At 49.2% G+C, this 22,527-nt stretch overlaps 2 protein-coding genes across 3 annotated transcripts in view; one reads left to right on the top strand and one right to left on the bottom strand.

Annotated features, from left to right (window-relative positions):
- KCNN3 (potassium calcium-activated channel subfamily N member 3) overlaps window positions 1-22,527 on the bottom strand; it is a 180,702-nt gene that overhangs the window by 130,012 nt on the left and 28,163 nt on the right. The gene's annotated exons all lie outside the window — the stretch shown is intronic.
- On the top strand, window positions 15,250-15,946 carry LOC309834071 (bolA-like protein 3; the record flags this gene model as incomplete). Its single annotated transcript, XM_082672684.1, has 2 exons — window positions 15,250-15,451; window positions 15,855-15,946. Exons 1-2 carry the CDS (start codon window positions 15,268-15,270, stop codon window positions 15,944-15,946), a joined length of 276 nt encoding a protein of 91 aa, XP_082528810.1. The 5' UTR covers window positions 15,250-15,267.

Here is a 22,527-nt window from a genome sequence, read left to right as displayed (position 1 = left end):
TTTAGGGCCAAGGGCGGGGAGGGAAGCGAGGGTGGCAGAGGAGCTACTGGAAAGAGAAGGGGGCCGAGCACAGGAGCAGAGAGGGGTCCTGGGCAGGAGAAGGGCCCTGAGGGTCCCTCCAGCTGAGGCTGGGGGAAACAGGGTGGGCCACTTGCCTTCACTGCAGTCCTCCAGCCCCAGGGCAGCTTAGGGGACCCACGTGGTTAGCAGCAAGAGCTCTGGGACCAGCCAACAGAATCCAAACCCTGACGTAGCCACTTACTAGCCACGTAACCTCAGTCTGCTCACTCCATCTCTCTGAGCTCAGTTGCCTCAGACATCAGATGGGGACAACATCAGTACCTACGTCTCAGGGCTGCTGTGAAGGATAAAGGCATTTGTCTATGTAAAGTGTCTAGCCCAGTGCCAGGCCCTGTGAGGGCTGGCTACTATCATCTACCTCACCTCCTCTACAGGGCTGGTGCCTCCTGGGCATTTGGAAGCCAGGGAGTAGAGGCAGCTCCCAGTCCCAAAGGAAGGCAGGAACACAGCCCTGAGCAAAGGCAGCAGAAAGCCAGGCAGTACTTCCAAGCACTGTGTTGTGGCTTCACGTATCCTGAGAGAGGCACGCCACATGAGAAACAGCCCCCATGCTCCAGAATCATAACATGCCTGATGTCTGCAAAGCACCTTACAGTTTACAAGGTGGTTTCACATCTTGTTCTCATCCATCCTTGAGACAGCCCTTGGCCTCTGGCCCAGCTTTATAGATATTACAGGCAGAGGCTCAGAGAGGTGAGTGGCTCATACCAGAGTTCAAAGCCAAGACCTCTGACTCTCAGCCTGACTCCCAGCCCAGAGCACTGCCCGCACCCCTCAGGCCCACTCTCAATGGGAAACAGTAAAAATGTGAGAAGTGCCCATTTACACAGACCCAAATGACTACATAAGACGATAATGGAAGGTGTTTCGAAGGTGAGATATGATTAATTACCACATGAAACCTACAATAGAGCTAGGGAGGGAGACATCACGGTCCAAGAAAGCAAGCTTTCAGAGACAGAGGGAGAGGTGGCTGAGATCTCCAGCGTTGGGGGGGAGGGGGTGTCCAATATGGCAGCCACTTAGAGTCAGTGGAGGGCTTGGACTTAAACCCAGGACTCCCAGATGTCCAAGTCCCTGTTCTCAACCACCCTCTGCAGGCTGAGATGGAAAGAAAGCAGCTCTCCCTGGTGTCTGCCAATCTACCATTCATTTATTTGATATAGTTTTGGGGCCCACTCTGTGCCAGACACAAGCTAGTGCTGGGGACCCAAGGGAGAACTAATGAAGGAGCGGGGACCCAAGGGAGAACTAATGAAGGAGCTCATTCATTCTTTCTTTCTTTCATGACGATTTCAACAACTTCTCATTTCTTGAGCACCTGCTAGATGTCCAACAGTGTGCTGGATACTGCAGGATATTTATAGAGGGCCCCTGCCCACCACAAGTTTCCAATCTGGCTTATACACAAACCCCAGCTTTCTACACTGTACAGGGTCATCCAGCTGTGGGGAAAATTCTCCATTCTGCCCTGCCCAGAGACAACAGTCTAAGCATAATCCACTTTTCATTTAGCCTCTTGCATGTTCTACACTTAATGAGAGCAGCCTGCAATCATTTACTCAGTGCACATGCACAGAGGTGCCTTGGGGGGTATTCTGCTGCTCCAGTTAAGGGCCCAAAGGAAAACAGAACACAGTTCCAGCCCTCAGGAAGGTTCCACTCTTCGAAAGCACTATTGGATGCCTGAAACACCACCCAAAGCGCAAGACCGACTGGGGCTGAAGAGAGCAGGTGGTGAATTCAGGGACACTCAGATACTTTTAGGACAAGACTACCTCCCTATAGGAATCAACTGGGGACAGATCATGATGTTTTTGAGCCAGAAATGACCATAACTTTCTTCTCAAAGGGGTCTGACATCTGGGGAGCGTCATGCCTCCCCAGGGAAGGATTTGGGATCGGCTGTGCATTTCAAACTTTAATTTGTTTCTTTTGGCAGAAAGTAACTGAAATCAGAATCCAAGTCTATTTCCAACATTTTTAGAGGAAGAGGTGAAGGGAAAGGGGCCAGATGCTGTCTCTTCTCCTTTGAGCTTCTTCCTTTTGTTCTAAAACTCAAAGCCTTTACATAAGAGTCAACTCCACCTCCTTCTTCATTTTGGTCAGTGAAATCTCATCGGCCAGTCCCAGCCCCATAGGGAGATGAGTGTGCACTGGATCAGTGGGAATGCTCATTACTTCACAGCTTTCCTTGCGTTCTCTATCAATCACATGTCAATAAAAATTAAACCATCAACCATTTTTAATAGCAGGAAAATACGTCAAAGAAGTCTGGCTGGATTAGAAATGTTTTCTATTTGTTAAAATGTTGAATTATCATCTTTTCTTTTCTGTCTGAACTCCACTGAAGCTTGAAATTGATATGGTTCTTTGGGTGATGGCAGCAACTCAGGGCTGGCTAATTAGCTGCCATACACCACATGTGTGTATGTACACACACCTGCTCAGCCCCCACTCACTGCTATCTAAGGGCCAAAGGGACTCATAGGGCTGGAAGGGAGTCCTGTGGTCAACTGGTCAACACTTCTCTCCTGCAACTCAGAATTTTTCAATAGAGTAATATCCTTAATACACAGGAATGCTTAAGAATTATATCCCAACAGATGAGAGTTGTTTTTTTAAAGCCATTTATTCCTAAATGTCCCAAAATATTAGAGTGGGTAAGTAAATTGGAGAATAGCCAGTGATGGAACACTGTGTTGCCACTTAAAGCCACTTCTGCAGAGAATATTTGAAGATATCAGGAAAGGATCATGATATAATATCAAGTCAAAAACCCAGACCCCAAAACTGTAAATATGGTATATTTCCAATTATTTTTTAATTTTTTACTTTTTTAATGTAAAAAAAGACTGCAAATATATAGTGTCATTCTATAAAGTGTCAGGGTACTCAGTTGTATTACCTCTGATGATCTGAGTACAACAGGTGCTTAATAAGTGCTTCTTGAAACTACTTAACAATAGTACTTTTATTTTTACCTAACATTTATTAAGTACTGACTACATACCAGGTCCCAGACTATGCCTTCTATACAGATTACTTCACATTCTCACCCTACAGATGAGGTCATAATGTCTCCATTTTACTGATTAAAAAACAAAACAAAACAAAATAAAACTGAGGGTCATAGAGACAAAGTGACTTTCCCAAGGTCATACAGCTAGCCCAGACTTTAGCTATATATCAGATTTTTCTATATACCACGCTTCCCCCCTGCCTTCAAAACGAACTAGGCTCCCGTGTGAGATAGTGAGTTCCTGTCACCTTAGTAGAGGCAGGCTACAGCCATCAGGGGTGCTGTAGAGGAGATTCCTAGCAGGGAAGGAGGGTGCACCACATTCCTGCAAGATGCCCCTATCCACGTGGTCCTGTTCTGTTCCAAGCCATGAGCCAGCCCTTCACAGATCTGTGACTTGTTGACGACAACAACCCGTTATAGAGCGCTACTGTAGGGGCCTACCATGCAAGGTGGACATCGTCAACCCACTCTTACAGAGAAGGAAACAGAGGCGCCAAGAAGTTACCTAATTTGTCCAAGGACATGGCCAACCAATGGCCAAGTCAGGACTGAAGAAGCCAGGATTTACTCCAGATCATCTACTTCCAGGTTCTGTGCCCTGCCTGTGCACCAACACCCCACCTGCCCGGCTGGTCAGGCCTTTCCAGCCTCCAATTTCTTCAGTGAGGCTTCTCAGAACTGCTCTAGCCCTTCCTCCCCGAGGCTGTGCAGACTGTGATGGAGTGTGTTCCCAGCTTCTGAGCCAGCCATATAAATTGCTCTCCCGGCCGCCCTGTAGCTTCCAAAGACAAGCCAGAATTGTAATGATTATGGTAGATTTTCCAGAGACTTTGAAGTTCTAAATGTATTATATTGTTTGGAACATTTGAAAATAACAGAAAACCATGCAGGCAGAGTCCTAGAGGGGCATTGAACAGAAGTTAAATACCAGGTAGAGATGTGCAGGTGCCTTCCCCAAAGTGTGTGTGTGTGTGTGTGTGTGTGTGTGTGTGTGTGCGCGCGCACGTGTGTGTTTGTGCACGTGTGTGCGTGTGTGTGTGTGCGTGTGTGTACATATGTGATCCATTCATGATCTTTGTCACTGGCTGGAACCCCCAAAGGGGAAGAGGTAATATCATCTAAAATCTGTATCTACTGAATTAAGATTTACGTTTTGTGCATTCGACTTGGGAAATAATTGATTTAGAAATCTTTTCAGTTTAATAAGGTCAACTTTTCCTTCAATTTCATGGAGAGGCTCCAAAATTGATTGACATTCAGCATCAGCTTAGTACTGTGGCTCTGTAATGGTTGTCCTAATTAGACACTCTTGCTAATTAACGCTATGCAAATTAAAACCAGCCCCTTATCCACTGGCCAGGAAGACTGCATTCGTGATTGCTGTTCTCTGCGGAGACGGAGCTTCTTTCCTCAACCTGGTGCTTTCATACCAGCACCAAGCCCCTGCCTTCCTCCTTCCTCTGCTCTCATCCTGCCTCTTTCTCATAATCTCTCATTCTCGTCCACTCTCCACACCTTTCACCCTCATGCTCATCTCTTAGCTCAGGCTCATGGTCCCAGGTTGAGCTGCCTGATTTAAGCTGCCTGGCTCTTCCTGGCATTCTCAGAGTGACTGCCCAGCCTGGTTCCTACCAGAAGTCAGCTACCAGAATCCTATTTTGGTCACTCATGGTCCAGAATGGAATCACTCAGACCCTCTGCGTCCTTGGATGTCCAACTTGCAAACAGGGGAAACAGGCAAAGCTGTCACGATGGGGTGGGAGGGTGGACCCTGGGGGCTTCAAAGGGCACCTGGATCTCCGACAGGCCTGAGGAGGGAGAAGTTCCAAGAAGCCAGAGTGCTTCATAACTAAGAGGTCTCTGGAGCTGGGCCCTGGGCTTGCCATCAGAGGGCCCAGAGGGTCTGGGCCTCCTCCACGGTAAATGCCTGGCTTTGGACAAGCTGCTTCACTCTTCTAGGCCTCAATACCCCCAGTAAAATGAGACTCTTGGACCAAATAGCCCCTGAAGCCTAATGGCCGATGGCACTGGGCGCACACTGGCCATGACACATACACAGGTCATAGGGACACTCCCAATATTTCTTTCTTTTTTTCTCCTTTTCTCAGGCATTTCTATACATGATAAAATTGTGAGTGTGAAATAGTCAGCAACAAAACTCACTCATGCCAACTTCTCCTCAAATAGAACGAGATAGCTAACAAAGAAAATTACCATTGTCTCTTTCTAAATAACATGGGATTTGGAACCAAAAGGCCAGAATTCAAGTCATATCTTTGCTGCTCACTAGCTATGTGACACTGGACCTGTCACTTAACCTCTCTGGGCCTCTGTTTCCTTCTCTGCAAGCCAGATGTAACAGGACCAACTCTCACAGATACTGGAGGATAAAGTAAAATAATGCATATGAAAAAACTCATTCTTTTTTCACACACAAAAGAGCTCACATTCTCTTGTAGCCAAACACCCTTTCTCTTGCTGCACAGATGTCAGTGCAGGTAAACTCAGCTGGTTCTCAGTCAGGGGCTGCTGAATGCACCTCCAATATCAGCATTTTAGGGTTGCAACAATTTACAAAGATGCTCCCCCAGGCATTTCAGAAAGATAGCTTTGGCGTCCTGCAATGGGCCAAACATTCATTCACTCATCCATTCACACTATAAATATTTACAGAGCACTTAACTATGCCCAGGCCCTGTGCTGGGTACTTGCAAAACGCCAGGGATTCCCCCACTCCATCCACCCCCAGTCCGCTGAGCCTGAATCCCACCTGGCAGACAAAGGGCAGATGAGTAGGGCCTGGAAGAAATGGGCAGGAAGCCCAGGCTGAGAGAAAAGACCTACAAGTAGCTCCTTGAATGACCAGGACCAGAAGAGGTGACCCTAGAGAGGCAGCTGAACCCGAACTGACCCTACATCCTGAATGTGGAGTGAGGAATACAGACTGACCCAAGGCCAAAGGAGCTTCAGAGAGTACCTTCTCCCCAAAGATGCTGTTTGCTAAGGATGCGGGCTCTCTCGGCAGACAAGGAGGGCATGAGACCTTCTTCTGCTCAATGACCACCAGGGCTGAGCATCATCCTGGGTCCTAGAGACCAAGCTCCAGGCACCTTCCACCTTCCTGAGCTCTCTGTGTGGGTGTCTTTACCAGGTCCCAGGGGCTGTCTCTCACCGCCAAGATGGAAACCCCAGAAGGGCAGGATTTCAAATTTGTTTGTCCACTTCTACATCCTGGCACCTCAGACATTGTCCGGCACATAGCAGGTCAATAAGTATCAGTTGAATGCTGAATATTTGAATGAAAGGAACAAAATTTTGAGATGTGTCAAGCAGGTAGACACTTCCTTCCTGAACTCCCAAATACAGCTAAAGGAACACGATAAAAATAACAGCCTACATCTACTGTGCGCTTACCATTGCCAGGCGCTGTTGTAACTGCTTTAGATCCTCGGAACAACCCCATGCGAGGCCCGGGGAGGTTCCGTCACTTGCCCACCATCCCCAAGCAAGGACAGAGTAGAGGTCAAATTCCAACCCAGGCAGAAGTTAGACCCAAAGGTCTGTGCTCTCTCCACCTAGAGAGTCTCATGACACACGGGCTGTCTGTCATCGGAACATCGTCTTCCATGCCCAGTCTTCCTGGGCAGGACTAATCTCCCCATCTCACCCCACTCTCTGATGAGGCCCCAGTCATGTCACCATTAAACCCCGGTCACTCAGTAGCATGACAGACAGTCAGCAGCCTGACGTCAGGGCTGGGGGTCTGCATCGTTGTTGCAAGTGCAGCCCAGACCAGGCCTGGTATGGGGCGGGCAGGCAGGAAATGCTTGTGGAGTGAAGGATGCCAACGGTCTCAAAATGAAACTCATAAAGTCAAGTTGGCCTGGGCCATTTCTCTGTGGCCCTCCACTTTGTCACTCCCAGAGGAGATGGCTGAGGGATATCATGCAGTTAACACAAGGGCATTCGGGTCTGAGTAGAGGGTGGCCTGGTAATGGTTAGTGAAACCAGCACAACGACCAGGACACCAATTAAGAAGACATCATCCTCCCCAGGCCTCGGCCCTCCCGCTGTGCGATGACCCAAGGAGGAAAAAATGGTCATTTGGGAGACCACGCTACCAAAATATCAAGTCAGATGGGTCACCCCTAAGGCCACAAACATAATTCCAATTAAGGAGATGATTTCCTTTACAAGGTCTGAGCAGAGGGGAAATGGCATATCATGAATTCTCTACTGCATGCTTGCTTATAATTTAGTTTCCTGCCCACTTACAACATTGGCAAAGATTCCATGCAATTCAATCAAAATGTTTTATTATATACTTGCCATGTGCCAGGCACTGTGCTAAGTGTAGGAGGCAGGAATACACATGATGAGGTCTTTCTGAAGGCAGTTTGGGGCTTGCTTCTCCTAAAGTAGCCAAGAGCTGGCCTACTAGGACTCTTCCAACATGAAATAAGCACTTAACAAATGTTTGTTGGGTGAATGAATGTGGAAGGGTCAAACTTTTGAGCTCTATACCAAGGCAGAATGAAACCAGAGGGGGGTTGAGTCTCCTCACCCCATCAGGGAGTATGCAGGTGGGAAGGATGCCCACCAGGCACCAACAGCCCAGGCCATTCTAGAACTGAGGAACCTTGACCCCCAACCCAGAATAATTTAATCAAATCTCTGCAGGTGAGGCCTGGACACTGACATTTAAAAAATATTTCAGCGATTCAAATGTGCAGGCCAGGGATGAGAAATCCTGCTCTAGGGGCACAAGAAAGAAGTGCAGAAGGCTGGGGCTGACATCATAGCCTTGAGGAGACTCTGTTGAACAGTTAGTCATATGCATAAGCAGTGGAGCTCCTTACAGTTAAAAGGAAATGTAAAAGCCATCTAGTTAAACGGCTCATGACTCTCCTCTGTAAGATTCCTGGCATATAGTCATTCAGTCTCTGCTTGATTACCTCCAGGGACAGGGAACTCACTTCCTATCAAGGCAGTCTATCTCTATGTTGGAAAGCCTCTGACTTTTTCACAGATCTGGCTTCAGCTTTCTCAGGTGCTTAGCCCCCAATAAAGCTAAACAAACAAATGCCTCTGTGAAGCCTCACTCTGATTTTGGCATCATATGTGCCTATGCAGAAGTCCTCAATAAGTGAGCACCTCCCCAAGACAAATACCAATAAAAATATAGACACCAGGCCTGGAGGTCAGCTCATTCCCACCCTTCATTCTACATGAGGACACTGAGGCCCAGTGGGGCTGGCTCGGCCCCTATCAAACACCAGCCTGTGTTGAAGCAAAGCTTAGAACCTGGGTATTGGGTCGCCCAGGCTTATGCTCACGGGGTGGGCATCCCTGCCCACCCTGTCTCCCCTGTTTCTGAAGATATAACAACTCTAAATTTATCTGTTCTCCAAAAGCCTAGATCCCTATCCTGGAAGTCACCTCCAAACCTCTCACGTAGCCACTTTATTTCCTTCTCCAATAAACAATCTGCTCCTGATTACCTTTCATCCTCCTCTGCTTGTGGAATGGAGCGCTCTTGGCCAGTCAGCAATTACATCACTCTTGTGGTGCCAAAAAGCCCATACGGCCTTCTCCAGCTTTGATGAATGCACACCTGTCACTATGCATCTCATTCTGAAGGTCCCAGCCCCTGCCATCATCTTGGGAGAAGCACATACTAAAGGTCTCTTGTCCTAGTCGCAACATGCATCCTGGCAACCTGGGGGGGGGGTCCTCAATTACAGAGAACCACTTAATCTTTCTTCACCCCCGAGGTGTGGCAGAGCCCTGCTGGAAGGCTGCTCAGTTTGCCATCACCATGATGGGTTCTCCTTGCAAATATCCACTGCTACCCTCACCAAGACCATGGTCCCCATATTTCCTCCAACTTGCAGGAGCCCCCCTTTTTTAATGTTCTAGAATGCTGGAGACAAATAACTGTGCTTTCTGGATGGCTTGCTTTGAAGTTGTTTTCTTTTCTCTTATTAAAACCTGTCTGGCCCCCAAACCAATAAAACAGCAGGAAATCACTTTGCTCTGCAGAAGGCTGTGTGTGAACACTGGGTTCCCAGCTAGAACCGAACCAGCCCAGACAGGGCTTGACCTAGGACTGGGCTTCTCTCTCCCCATCCTGCCCCAGGACATACACCAGACTCCTGGATTCTCTGCAGGAGCTGTGGTCAACCAATTGCAATGAACTGGGTAAATGCATCTTCAGATGGATAGAATCTGAAATAAGAATTCTCACCACCTGACAGCCACAGAGAAGCATGTGTTGGTTTTAAAGACACAAAGCAAGGCCTACAGACTACCCCCACCCTTCATCTCTCGGCCCCTTCACCCCCCCCCCCCGCAGTTCTCTTCCCTCTTTTCACCCTCCAGCCCCTGCCTCTCTCCGCACCAGAGGCTGCTGCGGTGGCAGAAGCAACACCATGATCCCACCTACACCTTCCAACCTCATCAGAGGTTTCCACAACCCACTTCTCTGCCTACTCCCAGCCTGGTGTCCAGAGGCAAGACCACTTCCATCCCCACGCAGGGCACAATCAACCCCTGAGCCTGGCAATGTTTGGGCCAAATGAAAATTTTAAGACGCCTAGAAATCACATATGGTGAGAAAAACAACCGCCTGGCAGGCTCCACAGACATCTCTGAAGGCTGGAGCTTCCCGGATCAGGAACAGCCCTGTCCTGTGTTTCCCCTGCCACGTTTCCAGGCTTCCCAGAGCAGCAGCCTGAGGACAGCATCACCCTCCTTCCACTTCCACACCCGCACTCTTGCCAGTAAACGTGAGACAGCAAGTCCTCCAACCCAACGCACAGACTCAGCTGGAAGGGGCCTCCTGGGCCGTCTAGTCCAACTCCCCCACTTTACAGGCAAGGAAATGGGGGCCCAGAGAGGGGCTCTGTCCTAGCCAAGGCCACACAGCAGTAACAGAAAGGGCTAATCTTGCCCTGAGTCTTCTGAGGCCTGGGCCAGTGTTTTTCCCACGTCCCCACTCTGCCTGCCCATCAGTCGCATACTCCTGAAAGGGGCAGCACCCCTGTCTGGTTCCTCTCCCACCCTTCTGCAAGTCCTCAGTTCACGTTTGGGGAATGAATGTTTCTTCTATGGCTCTCAAGGGCAAATCAGGAGAAATAATAGTCACCTAGTCCGGGTCCTCCGTCTTCTTCTTGCCTAAAACTCTAAAAGCTTAAACATAAATAAAGGGAAATGGTCTGGAAAAATAACCAGTTGGCATGGAACAATTGGCATTTCAGAGCTGCATCAGAAGTGGAAATACTGTTTTTCAGAAATTCAGCACAGCCATGAGTTGTTAACTCCTAGCCATTTGGCACAAGCTTTTCGATTGTTTGGATGTGATGGACGATGTTGATAGAAGTGGTGGAGACCAAACACGGCTATTAATAGGCTGAACGTGGCACTTTTATCTCTCTCTCTTTCTCACTCACTAGCTCTGTGGCACCAAACTGTTGCCAACCCGCCTACCTTTGGCTCTGGGGTGCCATCACCTCCAGCAACAGGGCACCACAGGAGCCGTGTTTCCTGCCCATGTCCGAGCAAGTTCGTCCTCGAGCCTAAAAGGCCAGGGCTGCCGGCCAACGTGGGCTGCTCGTGTGTGCAGAGCTTCAAGGGAATCACAATGCCTGAAGCTTCCTTGGGTGCAGTCCCCAACTCGCACAGAGCAAGCAGTAGATTATCACAGTTTAGGGGAGTCAGGAAGCTCTCAATTCCCCCACGTATTTCTCTTATCCACCTCCTCCCTGCAAGAATTTGAGGCAACCCCGATCTCAAGGCTGGAACACATCTGCCCTACTTGGCCCAAGTCAGAACTGTTTCAAGGCAGAAGGATCCCCACGGTTCCCTAAAGGATACTGCTTCTGGAAACTCTCTCCAGATTCAAACTCTACAAGGATTTACTGAGTACCTATGACATGTCAGTCTCTGAGCCCACCCATTTTCATATAGGATCTCACTTAATCCTTACAAGGAATTATTGTCCCCACTTGACAAATGAGGAAACTGAGGCACACAGTGATCACACAATTAGCTGAGATCACATGATTAGTAAAGGGAGGAGTCTTCTGATTCCGAGTTCAGGACTGGAGAGGACCCTGGCAAAGGCCCTGTTGGGAAGTGTGCCCTGCACTCTCCATGGGTATGGTCACTTTGCTGCAGCTCTTCTGAAGCCTGAGCTGCTGGGTCTCTCCCTCTGAGCACCACGTGTTTCCCCAGCCCCAGAGCTCCCTGATCCTGGCCAGCTGTCCTCAACCTGCATTGGCTCAGCCACCAGGGAAGCCATGGCAAAGATCAGAGCTGGACTGGTTTGTCTCTAGCACTATTTTTAATATCCATTAAATGACAGTAAAAATCCTTTCTTCCTTCCAGAGTTATTGTAAAGACCAAATCATAACTGTGGAAATGCTCAGCCACCTAGGGATTCCCAGAAGCTCAAAACAGTCTATGCACATGTTGACCATACATATCCAGGTTTGCTCTGGGGAGACCCGCTTATGTCTGCTGTCTCGTATAATTATTAATATGAGTAGCAATTATTAATATCATACTCTCAAAAGTGTCCCCATTTAGACAGTGAATATGTAGAGTGAATCACACGATCACTCTACGTATGTAGCATTTGCTGCCTTAGGGTCTGAGGGAACTGGGGGCTCCTCCCTGCCCTCTGGCCTCCATGTCTCCCAGCTCCCACACCCACCTTGTCCAGTGGGAGGGGTGGTGCTCAGTGCTGCAGACCCTTGGCCAGGGTCCCTGCTACCAGGCTCACGGACAGGTATCATTTTGTTAGATCAAAGTAATTATTAGTAGACAGTTTTTAGCAGGGCAGTGTCACAGTGCCTGGATTAACTGCAATTATAGGTCACTCCTTTAAGGTTTATTCCATCAATTATGGACAATCTCAGTCACGTGCCTAGCTGCCTTAACCCTTTGTGGCTTGAATTCCTCAGCACAGAAGAGGCTGTAACCATGGAGAAGGCTGAATATATTTGCTACTGAATCATTGCCCTGTGGATGTCAGTCTAGAGCCTCCCCGCTTATGAGGCGCTTTCTTGCAGTTTCCTATTTGATCTCTGAGAGATAGGGAGAGCCACTCCCATCCCATAGATGGGAAAACTGAGACTTGGAATATTTAAGCAATTACCCAAGGTCACACAGCTAGGAACACCAATTCTTAGAACACTGTGTTGTCAAAACATTGTTTTCTTTAGCAATCAATGAGTGTGACCTGCACCGGAACCCTTCGGACTGTGACCCTTGGGCTTCAGTAGTCTGACCCGGCCCCAGGGCGAGGCATATGGGACAGCATCTGAGGGCATCCAGAGGCAGGCCTGCCAAGGAGTCAGTCCAACGCACCAGATGCTGCATGCTCACCATGCAGAGTCACCCTGCACCGGGAGCAATTCAAGCAGCCTTACTGTCAGAAAGAAAAAGAAAAGAAACTCCAAGAAGAAAATGTCCACACCAGAAAAATATACAAACATGGAGACCCAGAACCTTCCTTCTCCCACTGTTCAGCAAGGAGAGTAGCCAGAAGGCACCTCTTGCTAGCGAGGGGATGGCAGGACACCCACAGGCCCCAGACACCTAAGGGTGTCTCAGTGTTGAGATGAGAGAAGCCAGGGGAACACTTCCTTCTACTTTCAGAGCCTTTATTTGGGCTCCTGCCCCATATCTACTATGCCCTGCACCGGTCACAGAATGCTAGTTCAAAGATCTCCAAGATCCCACGGTCCAAAGCCCCATTTTACAGATGGGGAAACTGAGGCACCACACAGGAAGTGCCCTGCCTATGACCCAGCTTGCCAGGGCCGAGCTGAGAGGGAGCGGAGGGCCTTCCCCTCTGCTGGGTTCTTGCTGCCCGTGGCTGTGAGCTGCCGCAGGGAACTGGGGGGCCGTCTGCTGTGTCTCTCGTGGGAAAGTTTGCTGCTTCCTTTCTTCCATCTCTCTCTTTCCTCCGCCCTCATCTCACTCTCCTCAGCCACATTTTTTCCCTCTTGCATTATTTCTATTTCCCTGTTTTCCAGAAACAGGGTTTAAGACTGTCAGCTAGAGTTTCTAGGTCTGAATTGAACTCACTGTGCTGGAGCCTCCAGGCTCCCACTGGGTAGTCACCCAGACTCTCTAGGCTGCTTTGTGGCAGGGTCTGGGTCCTATTTGTCTCTCTCTCCCCATTACTTCACACAGGGCCTGGCACATAGTAGTGGATACTCAGTAAGCACTCGAATGAATGAATGAGTGAGTGAATGAATGAAATACCATGCCAAATTCCCAAGGAGAGGAGAATCAAGCAAAGTGATTCCATTACAGGTCTCATCATTCAGGTAGTAAATAGCACTTAGAATTGGGGGAGGGGAGGGAGGGGAGTCTGAGTCACCTTTAAATTCCTCATTCCACTGACTAAACAGATACTTATTTGTTTAGAATCCATTGTTTAAGCCTTTAAATATAACAGCTGTGATCAAAGACCTAGGAAAACAGAAACTGCAGCCAAGCTCTCCCCCCAGGCTCCTCAGCCTGGAGAAGCTCTAGGATCAGAGCTATAACCCTGCAAAGGCGGTGGAACAAATGATGCTTGTGAGGAAAACCTGTCTTTCCAGCCACAGCCGTTTTCAATTCTGCAGAAGTGGCTTGCGGGTCCCTGAGAGGAAGAGCAAATGCTGGGGCTCCCAGACAACCACTGCAGTTGATGACTTGCTAAGCTTTTAAAACCCGGGTCAAAGCAAAGGAAAAAGACTGTACAGGCCAAAGGCACTGACATCTCTCCACGCAGATGTCCCTGGCTTCCGGGCGGTGACTCCAAATCAGCTGCCTCTTGTCACTTGGGGCCAGGTGGACTGGGGGCGTGGGGAAGGGTTAGGCCCAGCGGAATGAATTGCTTCATTGAAGAAACCCAGCTGGGCCCAGGACTGTGAGTTGTGGGGAGCCAGGTGGGCTGGGGCAGGGGTGGGGGGCACGGGGAGGGCACGGAGAGAAGGTATTCCTGCAGGGCTGGAAAACGCCAGGCAACTGTGAGCTATGAGGGTCAGAGGTGCACATTCTTCCTGGAGAACTCACCCCTCTCCGTCCAGCTGCCACCAGCTGCTGAGCAAGGTGGGACAGCCAGGAGACATGGGTCAGGTGGCCAGAGGTAGACAGACAGGTACGGAAGAAAAGGTGTGCACGCCAAAAACAGAGGTGGTCATGGGTGTGGAGAGTGTCAGAGCTGGGACAGTTCTTGGAGTCTTCTCATCTTACAAACCAGGACACTGAAGCCTAGACCTGGCTGAGGTCAATCAGCTGCTAGGTCCAGATCTAGAATCTAGCTCCCTAGACCCCCTACTCCAGTGCTCCTTCTGCCACACCATGTAGACTCCACAGCAGTTAATATAAAACACGAACTGTGCTGAATGGGAGAAAATATTTGCAAACGATATGACCGATAAGGGGTTAATATCCAACATATATAAACAGCTCATGCAACTCAATGTCAAAAAACCAAACAACTCGATTTAAAAAATGGGCAGAAGGCATTGACAGATGAATGGATAAAGAAGATGTGGTACATATATACAATGGACTATTACTTAGCCATAAAAAGGAATGAAATCGGGTCATTTGCAGAGACGTAGATGGACCCAGAGACTGTCATACAGAGTGAAGTAAGTCAGAGAAAAACAAATATCGTATATTAACACATATATGTGGAATCTAGAAAAATAGTACAGATGAACCCATTTGCAAGGCAGAAATAGACACAGATGTAAAGAACAAACGTATGGACACCAAGGGGGGAAAGTGGGGTATGGGGTGGTGGTGGTGGGATGAATTGGGAGATTGGGATTGACATATATACACTAATATGTATAAAATAGATAACTAATAAGAACCTGCTGTATAAAAAATAAATTAAAAAAAAAGGGGCTTCCCTGGTGGCGCAGTGGTTGAGAGTCCGCCTGCCAGTGCAGGGGACACGAGTTCATGTCCCGGTCCGGGAAGATCCCACATGCCGTGGAGCGGCTGGGCCTGTGAGCCATGGCCGCTGAGCCTGCGCGTCCGGAGCCTGTGCTCCACAACGGGAGAGGCCACAACAGTGAGAGGCCTGCGTACCGGAAAAAAAAAAAAAAAAAAAAGGGCAGAAGGACGGCGGGCCACATTGGCCGGTCATGGCAGCGTGGAGCCAGGCCGCGGCAGCGCCTCTGCTCAACAGAACCCGCCGCCTTCCTCTTCTCCTCTGTGCTCAGTGCATGTTTGCCTCGCAGACTGAGGGGGAGCTCAAAGTGACCCAAATTCTCAAAGAAAAGTTTCCTCAAGCTACAGCTATCAAAGTCACTGACATTTCAGGAGGTTGTGGGGCAATGTATGAAATTCAAATTGAATTGGAAGAACTTAAGGAGAAGAGAACGGTCCAACAGCATCAGAAGGTAAATCAGGCATTAAAAGAAGAAATCAAAGGTATGCACGGGGCTTCCCTGGAGGCGCAGTGGTTGAGAATCCGCCTGCCAATGCAGGGGACACCGGTTTGAGCCCTGGTCCAGGAAGATCCCACATGCCGTGGAGCAACTAAGCCCATGCGCCACAACTACTGAGCCTGCGCTCTACAGCCTGTGCTCCACAACGAGAGAAGCCACCGCAATGAGAAGCCCATGCACCTCAACGAAGAGTAGCCCCCGCTCACCACAACTAGAGAAAGACCGCACGCAGCAACAAAGACACAACACAGCCAAAAATAAATTAATTAATTAAATAAATTTAAAAAAAAAAAGAAGGTACGCACGGATCGCAGATATTTACCTCTGTCCCCAGACATTGACCATGCCCTGGCTATGTAGATGTTGCTGCTAAAACCTTGGATGAATCTTACTGCCACCATTCTTTCCTAGGCATGTGACAAAAAATTTATCTATTTTATTCATAGACATTTCCATATTGTAATTATAGAAGAATACGGCATCTATTTAGATGTTAATTAAAGGCAACAGACAACTAAAAAAAAAAAAATGGGCAGAAGAACTGAATAGACATTTTTCCAAAGAGGAAATGCAGATGGCCAACAGGTACATGAAAAGATGCCCAACATCCCTAATCATCAGAGAAATGCAAATCAAAACCGCAATGAGATACCCACTTGTGAGGATGGCCATCATCAAAAAGTCTACAAATAACAAATGTCAGCAAGGATATGGAGAAAAGGGAACAGTTGTACACTGTTGGTGGGAATGTAAATTGGTGCAGCCACTGTGAAAAACAGTATGAAGGTTTCTCAAAAAACTAAAAACAGAACTACCATATGACCCAGTAATTCCACTCCTGGGTGTATATCTGAAAAAAACAAAAACGCTAATTCGAAAAGATACATGCACCCAATGTTCACCGCAGCATTATTTACAATTGCCAAGATATGGAAGCAACTATCTATCTATCTATATCTATATCTGTATATCTACACACACACACACACACACACACACACACACACACACACACACATACACAAAGGAATACTACTCAGCCATAAAAAAGAATGAAATTTTGCCATTTGCAGCAACATGGATGGACTTGGAGAGTATTATGCTAAGTGAAATAAGCCAGACAGAGAAAGACAAATACTGTACGATATCACTTATACACGGAATCTAAAAAATACAAAAAAGTAGTGAATATAACAAAAAAGAAGCAGACTCACAGATGTAGAGAACAAACTAGTGGTTACCAGGGGAGACAGGGAAGGGGGAGGGGCAATATAGGAGTAGGAGATTAGCAGAGGTAGTAGAGGTACAAACTACTATGTATAAAATAAGTTACAAGGATATATTGTACAAAATGGGGAATATAGCCAATATTTTACAATAACTATAACTGGAGCATAACCTTTAAAAATTGTGAATCACTATATTGTACACCTGTAACATATAAGATTGTACATCAACTATATTTCAATAATAAAAAAATTTAAATTTTTTAAAAAGACCCAAATTTTTAAAAACATACACACTGTGCCACCCCTCTGCCTAAATCCCTTCTGTGGCTCCCCACGGCCTCTAGGATAGAGGTGAACCCCTTAAGCAAGGCACCTGCACGATCTGACACTTGCCTACCTCTCCAGCCCCATCACACCACAGACTCGAGCCACATTTTGTCTTCATTCACACTCCCCCAAAATGCTCTGCACTGTCATGTCTCTGGGCCTTTGCACGTTTTCTGGGCCAAGAGTGACCTTCCTCTCTTGGCCTATCGCATTCCTAGTCAACCTAGACCCAAATACGTTCTCACTACTCCCACTGCCCCACCCTCCCGAGCCACCTCCTCTTCTGTGCTACCTCTGCTGGACATCAGGCCTCTCTGGGAAACAATCTAAGTGCATTAAGTATCTGCTTACTGGGCTGTGAGCTCTTTGAGTGTGGAAACAAGGTCTTTTTCATCCTCCGGTTTCTCCCTGACCCCCAGCACCTAGCAGAGTGCCCAGTATGTGAGAAAAACTCCATTAATGTTTGCAGAATTAATTATCAAATTAAGGAGTGAGTGAACCCCTGGGCAGCACTGATGGCGCCTTGTTTATATTCCTCATGAAGCTACTTAACCTCCAGAAGGACCAGCAGTACTCAGAATACTCAACCCCCGATTTTCTCTCTGATCTCCCTTCCTCCCCACGTGGGAGGGTGGTGGGGTCTCGCCACAACCAGGAGTCATGTGAGGTGGTATCTCTGAGGGGAAAAGAGCAACTGAGATCCAGAGGCCCTGAGTAACTTCTCCAGCTTATGTGAACACAGGTCACTGAACAGTGATGGCAAAGCAGCCAGACTGGTTACTGAGTTCACTTTTCCATGAAACGAGCATGTCAACGTGTGGCCACTGCCATCAGGGACTCTGCAATCAGCAGTCCCCTGGCAGCAGGGCGCAGCTGTGCGACACCACCCCACAGCCCGGCTCCAAGTCTCTGGGTACCTGCTCTGCAGGGGGAGCAGATCCCAGAGCCCAAAGGAGCGGCGAGTTTCCAGAAGACCCCTCGGGGGCTCTAAGTGATGTGACGCGATAGGCCATTAGCCTTCCAAATTCTATTTTCCCTACACAAAGTATGAACAGTATATTATACCTGGTTTACATCCCCTGAGCACCACCAACTGGTAGGGAAGGAAGGTGCCCAACTTGGAGAGACGACAGCGGGGACCTGACCTAGGGGCGGGAGTGAGGAGATCCACAAAGTGGACAAACCACGCACAAAGGGCTGGCCTCAGACCACTGGGAGGGTTGGCTGGGCTTGGACCCCAGCCTGGTTCTCACTTGGCAAGGCCGAGGACTCCCTGCCACATGCTCAGGGAATCTGAGCCTTTCCAAAGCAGCCCCCGGCCAGCCCCAAGGGCATTTCTGGGGGTTCTGGCCACCGGTGGAAACATTTTGAATAATGGAGCGCAGAGGCAAACACAGACAGGAAAAGGTGCCAGGAGCCACATACCAGAGCTGCCTCTAAGAGCTGCAAACATCTCAGAGGACACCCGGGCGGGCAGGCAGGGAGAGAGGCAGGCAGGCAGGGGCCGCCACAAGGCTGAGGAGGGGTACACGGGGAGCCAGGGATTTCTAAGACCCAACCTGAGGACCTGGCAGAAAAGACACTGGAAATTGTACTTCTCCTTTCAGTCTGTCTATTTGTCTCTTATAATTTATCTAGTACTTCCTGAAAGGTCACTGGGTGGCGATTTCAATACTGTAAAATTTGTAGAGATGCTCTCAAAGAAATGTACAAATTTCACAGGTTTACCCTGGCTTAAAGGGAATCTATTTTATTAAAAGTGTCTATTCTGAGTGCACTTTAGGCACTCAGATGGATAGGATTTGGCGACCGACTGGTTAGTGATCCAAAAGGCCTTGTGCTATTAAAAGATTCACTGTGTTTTTTTGCGGGTGGTAAAAAGAAATAGAAATCAAAGGCATTTGCCAAGGTATGGTTTGTGGATGGAGAAGAGAGCGGTGTGTGAGATCACAAAATGCTCTGTTGCCTTCCAGCTCCCCGAAGCAGGAAGCTGGGTAAGAAACGCAGATTAAAAGCAGAAGGACGCACGTCCTGCGAAGGCTCTCCACCTCCTGAAATCTCACAGGACCCCCTCTCACTTCCCTCTCTCAGCTCCTCATTAGCTAAATTCAATCTTTGTCATTCAAAGGGAAATAAACAGGGAGCAAGCGCCTGAGGGGAGAAAGAGTCCCTATATTGGAACAAAACAGCTTCTACAAGCAAACACCTTTTTCCCCAGCCCCAGTCAGAATTCTCTATTTCTCTCCAAATAGCAGAGCCATTTCCTTCCTGTCAGCCCAGTGATGCACAACTTCCTGTCAGAACAGCTGAGGAATCTAGGGAAATGTGTCTTCCTTCACAGCCTCCACTTCAGGTCTGCCGAGCCTCCAGTGGTGCCAAGGAGCAGAGTAGAGGGCACCAAGGAAGGGGGCCCCTCCCCAACTCTGTCTCCACGGACACTCTCCCCTGAGCCCAGCCCCACCCCAGATCAGACCACCACATCCAGACTCAGTGTACCACATGTCAGCATCTTGGCCCTCTGTCTCCTAGAGACCTGCGTGGGGACCAGCCCTTCCATCTGCAAAGCCACCAGGAAGAGTCTCATGGAGGCCTGGTCATGTGCCATCAACCCCCACTCCTTCCAGCTTCCCTCTCAGACATCCTGGTCTGATCATGAACTCCCTGGAGACTGCCAGGAAGACGGAGCCCTGCCCTAGGGCTGCAGAGACAGTTTCTGTTTTAACCTGAGACCGGGAAGGCTTAGAAGGAAGGGCTTTTCTAGTAAAGATGGGCCACAGTCAGCCACTTCAGGGTCAGCGCTCAAGGCAAACCCACCATGGAGAAGAAATGAAAACCCTCCTTCTCCATTCAGATCCCACCATAAGTGGCGTGAGAGGCAGGGAACTGAATTAAAAAATAATCACCTCCATTAACTGAGTCTTCCCCACGTGTCTGCATGATCTCCTTTAACCGCCCCCCCCCCACAAACTCTATGAGGTGGTTCCCAACTTTGCAGCTCAGTATCACCTGGAAAGTTTTTGCAACTCCTGATACCAGGTTGTACCCCAAACCAATGAAATCAGAAGGTAGAAAGCTGGAAATCAGACATTATTAGCACTATTTAAAGATTCCCAGGTGATTCCAAAATGTAGCAAAGTTTGGGAACCATGAAGGTATTATTACTCCCATTCTCTTAATGAGGAAATTGACACTCAAAGAAATTAAGTCACTTGCCTAAAGTCACACAGCTTGTAGTGATGGAGTCAGGATTCCAGCTCACACCTCCGTGATTCCAGTATGGAGCCCCCCTCACTCCAAACTTCCTACAGAAAGTCTCTCAGATCTACCAGGTACTGCTCTCCCCGCTCCAGAGCATCCCCAGGGCAGGAGCAAGGACAACACGGGCAGGCGGGTCTGGGGAGAGTGGGCTGAGTGTGTGCGAGGGGCCTCGCAGGAAGTAATCTAATTAGTAGGTTCTGCTCCTTCCTCATCCACTTAAATTCTCTCCAGAACAAAGCCCTGGCCTAAGAGGATCCCAAGAGGATGGCCAGGCACGAGGGAAACACAGCAAGAGTGTATGTGTGTGGCTGCATGAATATAGGACAGTGGGCGCTAAGCAGGGCACACACAGCCTGGAAAGGGTGGGAGCCCTGGGGAGCCAGCAGGTGAGGGGCTAGTGCTCAGACCCAAGAACCTGGGGTTGATCTGCTTCTTCACCGGCTGTTGGACTTGGGGAAGTTACTTCCCCTCTGACCCCTCCTCTGTGTGACAGAAGGTCCTTTCAGCCCTGTGCGCCATAGTGCAAAGAATTCCCAGGGCTGCTTTGATGGCAGCCCCATGCTCAGGCCTGAGTGGGTGTGGGTATGGGACCAGCTGAGGCCTCACCCCAGGCAGGCAGAGTCCATACACGGTTCAGGCACCCACAGACGCCCCCCACCCCCCGGCTCTCAGGGCTGTGTGGCCAGGCCAGGGAGGTCAGCACAGCTGCTGAACATATGGGAAAGGAGCCCCCGGGGCAGCACCCCACACCTGCCTGTCCCAGCCATGATCCCCTGAAATCTGTCAGCTCCCCCTCACCCAGTCCCACCCTGCAAGTTGCGCAGGAGGGTGCTGAGAGCATCTGGAATTGCCCTGCTCACCTGAAAGCCCCCCACTCTCCACCACACCCCACTGACTCAAGTGCCAGATAGAATCTGGTTTCCCCTCTGTGGTTTATTCCGGGGCCAGCCCTTCTCCAAGCCTGCCCTGGTCCTCCCTGACATAATTAAATGCTCTGTGCTACTTCTGTTCTTGGCTCAAACCTCTCTCCTTGCACTGACCATACTTCACCCTACCCATCCTCTGCTTACACCTCTGTTACCAGAAGACCCTCGAGGGAGGGGTCTGGGTAGGAGTCTACAGAGGCAGCAAAGCATCGTAGTCAGGAGAATGGGCTACCGAGTCAAAGGACCTGGCTCAAGCCTTGCTTTGCCACTTACTGGCCCTGTGACCAAGCCTCAACTTACTCATGACACAATGGGGAAAGAAGAGCAGTGACTTCATCAAGTTGTTGTAAATATTGAATGAGATGACACATGTAAACAAGGGGCTCAGCACAGAGCCTATGCCTAGGGTAGGAACTCAGTAAGAGCTACAAGCGCTTTTTTCATCTCCGTGGTTCTAGCACCTAACACAAGCCCTGGCCCACAGAGCCAGGCACGTAATAAGTATGTTGAACTGAGCTGAACCCAGCCTGCTGGCAGCCTTCACAGGCTGCTCAGCCTTTCCAGAAGCTAGATACCCCTACCCACTCCCACAACCAGGGCTGGTCTCTGCAGCCACCATGCAGAACGTCCTCCTTCCCCAGAACAAGAAGTGTTAGTATGTTGGTACTTTCTGGAGAAGCCCTCTGCCCGGCCCCTCCCACCGCCCCACCTCTGTAGCTGATACCCACACCCCTTCTGTCTGAGCCCCCCAGCTGCCCAAGCTTCCAGGCAGCACCCACAGCAGCCAGACCTCAAGTACCCTCAGTCCCAACCTCAGCCTTCATCAAAGCCGAAGTCAAAGATTAGCAAGGGCTCAGGGAGGGCAGGAGGGAAAAGCAGAAGATGGAGCCCAGCCCAACCAGAGGCCCAAACCCTTCAAAGCAATGATCAGAAACCAGGGAGGTCAGGTGAGTTCTCTCCTCCAGGTGCCTTCTCACCCTCACTTCCCAGAGAGCCAGAGCAAAAGGCTCACTTGGCAACGGTTACAGCTCCAGATGGTAGTCCACAACCTCTGAGAGACAGGACAGTTTGGAGAAATAATGACCCGGGGGACTTCCCGGGGAAAGTTGTCTGTACACGGAGGGGCTGCTGTGAGATTTAATGAAGCCAGTTCCACATGAGAGGGGAGCACAGGGCAGTGTGCCCCTGCCTCGGTGACACCCCTGTGAGGGGGA

This window comes from Grampus griseus (genome assembly GCF_964374135.1).
Source record: "Grampus griseus genome assembly, chromosome: 1".
Taxonomy (NCBI): Eukaryota; Metazoa; Chordata; class Mammalia; order Artiodactyla; family Delphinidae; genus Grampus; species Grampus griseus.
This window is presented reverse-complemented; position numbering and strand designations above follow the sequence as displayed.